This window comes from Cryptomeria japonica, chromosome 4 (genome assembly GCF_030272615.1).
Source record: "Cryptomeria japonica chromosome 4, Sugi_1.0, whole genome shotgun sequence".
NCBI lineage: Eukaryota > Viridiplantae > Streptophyta > Pinopsida > Cupressales > Cupressaceae > Cryptomeria > Cryptomeria japonica.
The window spans coordinates 257,973,966-257,983,558 of NC_081408.1; the positions used below are offsets into that span (position 1 = coordinate 257,973,966).

A 9,593-nucleotide genomic window follows, 5' to 3' on the forward strand; every position below is an offset into this window, starting at 1 on the left:
ATCTCGTTATCTCATCATTATGTGATCATTTTAAGAGCAATTATCATTCTTTAAGAGTATATCTAAGTCTAAGGAGTATCAAGCTAAAACAAGTCATCTTCAATTATTTTTTCATGATGAATTATGATGGATTTTATGATTATTTATCATGTTAATGCATCAACACATAGAGGACATATCCTAAGAGAATTGCATCATCTATTGAAGGTATAATCATGTCAATCAAGCATTTTCATTCAAGCATTTCAATTCAGATTTCCATTTCCTACTTATCATTGTTGTAGAGTTGAGTCCCAACGTAGGCCTTGACTAAGGCAAATCCCTAACAGCTTAAGCACCATTTTTCTCCTCTTATGTGCATATCCAGGTTCAACTACATGTTTCCAACAGAGATTGAAGATAACAAATTGCTCAGGACCTAGAGACAAAGATCCATTGCAAATTTGATCAGAAAACACCTAGACTAGGGTACCTAGCACCTTTGTCCACTAGGACTAGGGTGCCTAGCCCCTCTATCCACTACGACTAGGATGCTTAGTGCCCTTGTCCTCCTAGTTTAGGTTTAGTTTTGGCAAGAAGCAAGTGCAGAGTTTTAGAGTCCCAAATCTAGTCTTAGTGCTCAATGATTCCTTAGTCAGACAAGGGTTCTTAGCAACAATGTCCACCTAGTTTTAGCTCAAATTTCTGCCACAGGGTCTTCTCTACATCCCCTTTCCAATTCTATACCTAGTAGTTCATTTCCAAATATGCATTTAACTATGTTGTTTATTGTCAATTTTGTACCTTTTAGCCCACATATTTACATTCATCTCATTCAATCAATAAGAGAATCAATCCATCAAGCGTCCAACTCCATCTTTCACCACTAGGTCTAAAGTTGAGGCCTAATTGATTGTTCTCTAATGTAATTGATGGGATTGGGTTTGATTCCCACTTTGTATGTTAGACTAGTGAGCCTCATTTTCCCTACATTACACCATTATTGGTTGGGAGGCTATTCTTGATGACTAGGACCTCTAAGATGATTGGAGCAATCTTACTCTTAGAAACCCTCCTCCTCCTCCTCCTAGTGGAGTTACTTTAGTTACATAGTGGTGTAACCACTTTAATTTTGTCTATAAACTTACATTGACTTTTGAAATGTGATTTTTTTTCCCCTGTTTTTATGTGAATTGATATATATTATCATTTTATATTTAATATAAAACATATTATTCATTATAAAAAAACAAAATAATACTAATGATTGATTGTCTAAAATATTATTAAAAAATTATATAATAATTATCAAAATCAAATTGTGATGTGTTTTTCCTCTAACTTCCACATATATAGAGAGAGAGACAGGAATAATCTGAACTAATTTGTAAGCACCGGTTCAAAGATAGAACTTCAGATGCATATAATAATAATAATAATAATAATAATAATAATAATAATAAATTGAAAGGATTCCATTTTATAAACTATATTATTAGCTCTGTTCTCGTAGTTGTGAGACAGGTTGTCTAAAATAAACAATTTCGCCCATGAGAGCTATTTACAGATATTTTATAAGCAAAATAAAATAAAAATAAAAATAAATCACGAATCTTTGAACTGGCCCGATTAAATTGCAAGACTTGCTTTGGTACCATCGCCCCTAATTGTAAAATTTGGCTGCTTGAGTAAGTCAACATGAACAAGGAAGTGGGCCTGCTTGGAAACATCCTCTGTTAACAACCCAACTAATTCTCTGTTCTAGAAGCTTACCCAGTCATAGAAATTGTGCTTCTTGAATCTTGAAAGAGTACAAAGCTTACCCATGTAAATCTAAGAGCAAATACAGGGCTGAAGATTGGATTCTTCCTACCAAATTCATGGCTTGGGCATAGAAATCTGATACAATACAATCAATCTAACAAAAGCCCTAATAAATTCATGACTTGGGCATAGAAATCTGATACAGTACAATCAATCTAACAAAAACCCATTACAAGAAATCCCACAGCCATTTCTGATTCATTGTCTGGGTAAAGTATTGTGAAAGGATGCATCAACAGCAGCAATATGCATATGGAGGAAGTCCAGGTTATGCTTCTGCACCTCCCATGCAGGCACCATATCCGAGTCAGCATACTCACCCCACTTCCAGATGGTCCACAGGTCTCTATGACTGTGGCCATGACTGTTGTGACAGTAAGTGATTCTTCCTCCACCTATTATATCTTTCTTTGCAGATATAACACCCAATAAATGTTGATGGAATATATTGTTGATCATCAGGCCTCCTGACATGTTGCTGCCCTTGCGTTACTTTTGGGAGAGTAGCAGAGGAGGTAGACCATGGTCGGAAGAGTAAGTCAATTTCTTAGCTTTCTATTATCTTGATGGATTCGAAATATTAATAAAAAGTTTACACAATCTATTTCAGAAAGCATTAAATAGTTCTATGAATTGTAATAATAGGACTGTAAAGATTCAAACTATAATTCTGAATTGTAAGAGCTACCCAAAATCCTTATATCTTTTTATTTCTTGTTGAAACTGTAGTCACATAAATCTGTCCATTTTAATTAAATGAATATTTCGTATTTATTTGATTAAAAATCCACTAGCCACCAGTTAATTAAATTAATATTTAATTAATTCATCCCCAAACATTCTTCTATTAATTAAATAAATTATTCAATTTATTTTAATTAATTCATTAAATCAAATTTCAATCAATTAAATAAATAAAATCAATTTATTTAATTAAAATTCATTTTCCTCTTTTAAATAAATTAAATAAAACATTTATTTAAATCATTATCCCCACCCCACTTGCATTTTCCTACAAATGCAACTTGCACAAATTATTGAAATAAATAAATTTTTATTTCAATAAAATCCTATTTTCCCTCACCCACCAAATCCACTTGCAAAATCTAATCCCCTTCTAGATTCTTCTAAACCCTTCCTAATTAGCCTAAACCATTTCCTAAATATTGTCACATTCCTAAGCAAAATGGAGTCACTTCTCAAATAGCCCAAAGTCTTGGATAACCATTGAAGGTTTTCAACCTTCAACCACCAAAAACCCCAAAGTCTTTGAAAACCATTAAAGGCTTCCAACTTTCAACCACTTAATTCCCCAAAGTCTCCAATAACCATTAATGGTTAATTCAACCCTCCCACATGGTTAAAACATTTGTTTGACTCAACCTCTACCCAACCACAAAGGTCTCATCAAGCATTTAATACTTTGACCATGATTATCTCTTAATCATTTGCACAAAGGTTTATCCTTGGATTAACTCCTAATCCAGTGGGTAATCCTAATTTAGGCTTGACCCTTAGCCTTTAGATAACCATGAGGTCTTCTCAGGCCTTTAATGCCTCCAACCTCTTCTTTCAACCCAATCCTGTGTTGACACTTGTCATTATTTTATTGGTGCCAATTGTGCACATGGATCCCCAACTTTCAAGCTTGACCCTTGATTAAACCATTCAATCCTGGCCATTCATTGCTCCATTTTTCCTATAAATAGAGCCCATTCCTTCATAATCCAGATCCTGAAAACTTGTATGCATTTAGACTATAGACATTTTAGAGAGCATTTTAGCATAAACAATCTAATCTTTTTGTCTTTTGGTTAAAATACATCATTTTAGCATTACTATTAGCTTTTCATTTCATGTTTAGGAGCTATACTACAATCTCAATCCTCCATAAGCATCCATAGTGCAAAAAGCTGCTGAGAGCTACACTATTTTGGAACTTGGAGAGGAGAGGAACAAGGGAGAAGAAGCTAAGGCCATGCTAAGAGGCAGTTGGAGATGTCTCATGATCATTTGTTCTATTTATTAGATATATTTAGCATGTCTCTTTTAGTGTCTCTTTTGGAATGCCTTCATGCTTTGGTTTTTGATTGATTAACTCTAACATCTTGTGTGTTTTGTGTTGATTGATCTTAGACTAATCTTGTGCCATTTAGGAGGGCATCAGAAACAAAACAAGAGTAGAATGAATTTAGTCCTAATATGACTTTAGGAAATGAAACTGTAATCATAAATTGTAAGACGTATTTAAAGTATCACTTGTACTGGGACTGCTCAGACATTTCTTCTTTCAAAAAATTTCTTCATTAGTAAGGTATAACAAAGAAAGGGTCTAAGGATGCTTAATAGAGATATCATTCAATTAATACAAATTTGGTTAATTGTGGCATCTTAGTATTTTTTGTAAATCTTATACAAATTATTTATTGGTATTGATTTAAAGGGTTTTCTGTAATTTTCACATATTTTCTTTTCTAGTTCATATCTTGACTATGAATTATAGAATATGATTTGAAACGTTCATGAGAAAAAAGAGACACGCAATCAAATCTAGAAACTTGGATCATAATAACATAGACTGTAAAAAAGACACAATCAAATCTAAAAACTCGGATCATAATAACATGGACTGTAAAAACCTAATGCCTAAACTCTGTTATTCTCCTTAAAACAATTCGATTTTCAAGAATCAGGGATTCATTAAATCTACATCCTAATTCACATATCTTCCAGTACAGCTGATTTCTAAGAAATTGCATGATATTGAGCTAAATAATTTGTATCACTGATTTTTGGTTTGATATTATTGACAGGTTGTTGCACTCATGCAACTATTTTCACTTTATTATATCTCCTTGGCATTGGATGTTTGTACTCATGCCATTACAGATCAAAACTGAGAGATCAGTACCATCTTCCTGAAGAGCCATGTAGTGATTGTTGTGTGCATCTATGTTGCCCATGTTGTGCTCTATGTCAAGAGCACAGAGAACTTAAACTCAGAGAACAAAATCCCTCTTCAGGTATATACTGCAACTCAAAACCATTCCATTTTAGAATTTATTTTTTCAGTGAAACTCAAACAAACAAAAAAATTGTCTGTTGTTTTTAATTTTTTTCAGGTACAGTAAATCCTGCAATGGCTTCCCCAGCAGCCTCTCAGTTCATGTACAAATAAAATGTACCATTGTGAGAATTTTTATCAATTCAGAAAGGGAGGAAACACCTTGATATATGGCATGGCCATTGCTTAGCTTACATATAAACTTGTTTTTAATGTTATAAAAAATATGTATTTATTTAAATTTAACAATTTGTAGCACAAACATTTATGATGTAATGGCATGTCTATTCATTGTTTCAGAATAGACAATTTCAAAATAGACATTAAGTCTCCTTGTGGAGGTCGTTGTGTTGAATAAATTAGGTCCTTCGTGGATAATTTATTTGTATTTCACATACAAGGCTGAGGCCTCTCACTTGTAGTTTTATTAGTTGTAGTTAAATCTTAGATTTAAGATATCAAGCAAATTGAATTAATAACATATATCTTTAAAAAAATTGTAAAATTGTAAAGACAACAAATTTATTATTTGACTTAATAAATTCTTTCTTATAAAAATTATATTGAATGAGTGATTATCATCTAATTTGTGGAATGGGTGATTATCATCTAATTTGTTATTGTAACTTTCCTAGTTTAATATAGTACACCATTTAACTATTTTTTTAAATGTTGTACTCATAAAAATACATATTTAAGCATATTTAACTAGTTTTTTTTTTTTCACTTATCTACATACAAGGGCTCTAAACCACTTGACATTCAAATGAAAGTATTAATAATCTTGTACAAACAACATTGAGATAATATTCATGTTAAGGGTTCTATAATGGTCACCCTTGGGACTGAACATAGACTAACTTGAAAAAATAAACAATCCATCATAGAACTTTACAATAATACTATTATTAAGTTATTTTAATAATTATTTAATTAATATTATTTTATCATAAATAGTAAAGTTTTTTATTAGGGATCAAACAAGTTTTGAGGGGACTGAAACCCCTTACGCAAGTTTTGAAGAAACTTGAAATCCTTTGGACTTAGTTGGAATCTAGAACCCACAAGTAGATCTCTACAAAGAAATACAATCAAAGACTAACAACAACCAACCAACAACCAAACATCAACAAGGCAACTAAGAACTGGCAAAGCCACCCACAAGGCCTAAGTCATTAGATAAGAGATGTCAGGAAGACAAGAACTAAGGGTTTTGTAAGGAACCCATAACCTAAAACATGGGTTTTGGAAAGGCTCCCATAACCTTTTCACAAAGAGTTCAACAATGAAACCCAAAATCAACCTGCTCCAAGTAGCGAAAGCCTCTAGACAACAAAACTTTGGACCTCTCCTGCAAAGATCCTCTCCACCTCAATAGAAGAGGATCCCACATCAATAGGAGCAGTAGAGGAAGAATCCACAAACTAGAAAGACCACACCCGAACCTTCCCCAAATCCAAGCAGACAAGGACAAGATCAACCATCGTAGCATAGCTTCCAACCTCTTCCCCACAACATGTCACCACCTCGATAGGGAATGCCTCTACCTCGATAGGACCAACAAAAGAGGAAGAAAACAACAAAAGTTGCCAACCCCAATCTAAGGACATAAAAATAAACCCCACCTCTAAAGGAGACAACTCTCCCTCCATAGAAATCAAAGGAAGAAGAAACAAGGGAAAAGCAACACAAACCTACAACCACAAGGCATCAACACAGTCGAGCACGATCCTAGAAATAGGAAGACCCCAAAAGCAAAAATAGAGAGAACAAATAATCAAACCATGCTCTTGAAAACTTGTAGTGAAAGCCTGACCAAAACAAAGCAAGGAGCAAGAAAAAGCCTACAAAGCAAACCCCAAAACCTCAAAGCATAGAGTGACCAAGGAAACCACAAACCCCAAAATTGAGGGGCAAACAAAAATAGGCCACAAGGAAGAGAAAGGGAAGCAAGGGACCCTACAAAAGACCCCAACCAAAAGGGAGAAACCCAGACCAAACAATGCCAGGCCCAAGAATGGGAAAGAAAGAAGAAACATAGAGGCAAGGGAGATATCCACGCTTGCCACCGAAATAAGAGAGAAGCCCCTTGCACCAAAAAAAACATCTCTAGACCCCAAAAAGGCAACCCACATAAAAAAATCTAGGGTGGCCATGAATAAACTAGCCCCAAGCCTGCACAAAGCCACCAAAACCCCCATAGAAGACTCATCAAACTCGGCCCCAACTGAAACAAGAAGAAAAAAGATGGGCCTCCCTGCACAACTACCATCGTTGCTCACCCTTTGCACCCAGACACAAACAAAGCCAAGAACAACAAACTCATCGAGGGAAAACAGAGAGAAAACATTTGACACGACACCAACAAATGCAACCACACTGACAACCGCAGAGGGATTTGCCTCATCCCCATCACCATCAGCATCTTCATCCTCATATGAGACACCCTCTAGGGATGAAATCCTAGCTCACCCAACACATGTTCTGCCGCTCTCACCGCTCCTCATTCTATCACGCCCTAAAGTTAGAATATTATAAATATTAAAGCTAAAATGTGTATCATATTATTATTTATATAACTAGTAAGAAAGATAATACAAAGTGGATTAGAACACAATTGGTTCATAAGGCATAAAGATAAGGGTAAAGAAGACCAAGTTAGGAATCTTTCTTTTGGAAAATTCCCTTTGAAAATAGCGAATGAAGTGTATAATCACCCAATCAACCAAAATTGCATAGATCAATATACATATTCGATGATGATTTAATGATCCAAATCATGACCAATGAGACATGTAAAATTTTCCTTATAGTCCTTTCCTTCTTGATTGAATCCCTCTTAGTAAATCTTAGTATCCCTCTACTAGTGTTCTCCTTTATTTCTCATAATTCTTAGTTGTCTCTTTTCACCATCCAAAATTCTTGACACTTACCTTGAGCTAAAGGACTAGCTAAGAGATAGTTACACCCCTAACCCTGTAGTGTGCATAAGGTTATGAGTAGTTGTCTTATGACTACCTTAACTATTAATTAAGTTATATGACAATTATTATATTCTTATTTAGATAATTAGGTCATCCTAACTATTATATTTAGGTATGTAGGTATGTTGCAAATATAGAGCAGTGTGTTTTCATTTATGTCAACCCATTTGGAAGGTGTATTGTGTGTGATGATTGTTGCAAAAATGGAGCAGTGTGTGGAGTAGTGCATTTCCATTTATATGAGCCCATGATAATAAGTGTTCCTATTTGGATATCCAAAAAAGGAGACTGGTGTGATAAAGAAGGAGATTTGTCACGATCCGATTTAGACCCTAGTTAGATTTACTTTGCTATGTCAAATACTTATAATGTTGACAGTTTGCACGTGATGACTTGATTAGCTTTTTTATGATGTTAGATGGCATTCTGTCGTTTAATGACATCAATGGTGGTTAGTTATTTTTATGATCATGTATAATGCTATAATGTCAATATTTAATAATAATGATTTATGTTGTTTAGTTATGATGTTTAATGATATTAATGGTTTTATTAGATTTTAAATGTGATAATATGTATAATGCATTTTATTTATCGAGATCTGACAACCTTTTGTCGAGCATGAGGTGGTTGCGGGTTAACCATTGAAGGCAGACGTATGGTCGAGGAGGAGTTTTCTAGCTCGCCGGCGGCAACCCAAGGAATGGAACCCTATGCAAAAACATCAAATTAGATAATAATTACTAAATTAAACCTTGGTATTAAAATAAATAAACCAATGCTATAAATTAACTAAGTAATAATTGTATACACATAAAAATGGCTATGAGAAATTAAATAAATATTTTATATTTATTTAATAATTATTCTTCTATTAAATAGTTAATTTGAAAAGATTAATTTATTTAAGTCATTTCATGTCATATTAATTAATTTAATTGAAACATTTTATTAATTAATTCATTTATCCTTTTCTTCTAGTCAATCAATTAAATATCTAATATTTAATGGTTATTCTTATATCCTGTAGTCTCAAATATTAAATAATTTCTTAATTATTTAATCCCGTTTCTAACTCATCTTTCATTCTCCACATCACTTCTTCTTTGCCAACTCATCCATCATGTGGCTAAATTAATTCAACAAAATGAAATTAAATAAAATCATTTATTAGCCACTTATCTCCAACTTTCTAAATAAATGAAATATTGTGTACATACACATATTTCCTAACCTTTTTCTATATTCTCTCCAACATCCCTATATCGTAGGAGGACTTGAGTCCACTTGTCCTCGCATTCCTACATCTTCTCCAACTATCATATATCCTCTCAAGTCTTCAACTCAGTCAAGGTGAGATGAGTGACACTTGTCTTCTCCTTCCCCCTTTCTCTCAACTTTCAGCTTCTTGCTCATAGCCATCCAATTTGCAAGATTCGATCATGACCGTTAATCTCTATCACCTAAGCTCATGCACTCAAAAATCTATAAAAAGAGGTCTCCTGAGCCATTTTGAAACTAATAGACTAATAGCTAATCATATAGTCATTCTAGGAGTCTTCATTTTGCATCCGTGAGTTTGAGTTTGAAGCAAATAGCATTTTAGAGTTTTTGAGCATAAATCATTTTCATAGAATTTTAGCTTAATATCATTTGCATATCATAGTATTAGTTAATTATCAGTCCATTCTCCATATGCCATCTTGGAATCTACCAGTGCTTGTCTGAGAGCAAATCATCTG

General features: G+C 33.7%; 1 protein-coding gene across 1 annotated transcript; it reads left to right on the forward strand.

Moving 5' to 3' along the window:
• The first annotated feature begins 1,616 nt into the window (after positions 1–1,616).
• Positions 1,617–5,255, forward strand: LOC131874761 (protein PLANT CADMIUM RESISTANCE 7-like). The gene is made up of 4 exons (XM_059218677.1): positions 1,617–2,178; positions 2,266–2,337; positions 4,617–4,826; positions 4,926–5,255. The coding sequence occupies exons 1-4, from the start codon at positions 2,031–2,033 to the stop codon at positions 4,979–4,981; spliced, it is 486 nt and encodes a 161-aa protein (XP_059074660.1). The 5' UTR covers positions 1,617–2,030; the 3' UTR covers positions 4,982–5,255.
• The last annotated feature ends 4,338 nt before the right edge of the window (positions 5,256–9,593 follow it).

What these genes read in the sequence shown, in the direction of transcription:
- LOC131874761 (XM_059218677.1), top strand. Translation starts at nt 2,031, where the DNA reads ATGCATCAACAGCAGCAATATGCATATGGAGGAAGTCCAGGTTATGCT. An exon ending in TGGCCATGACTGTTGTGACA is followed by an intron (nt 2,179 to 2,265) that starts GTAAGTGATTCT and finishes GTTGATCATCAG; the next exon opens with GCCTCCTGACATGTTGCTGC. An exon ending in GGTAGACCATGGTCGGAAGA is followed by an intron (nt 2,338 to 4,616) that starts GTAAGTCAATTT and finishes TATTATTGACAG; the next exon opens with GTTGTTGCACTCATGCAACT.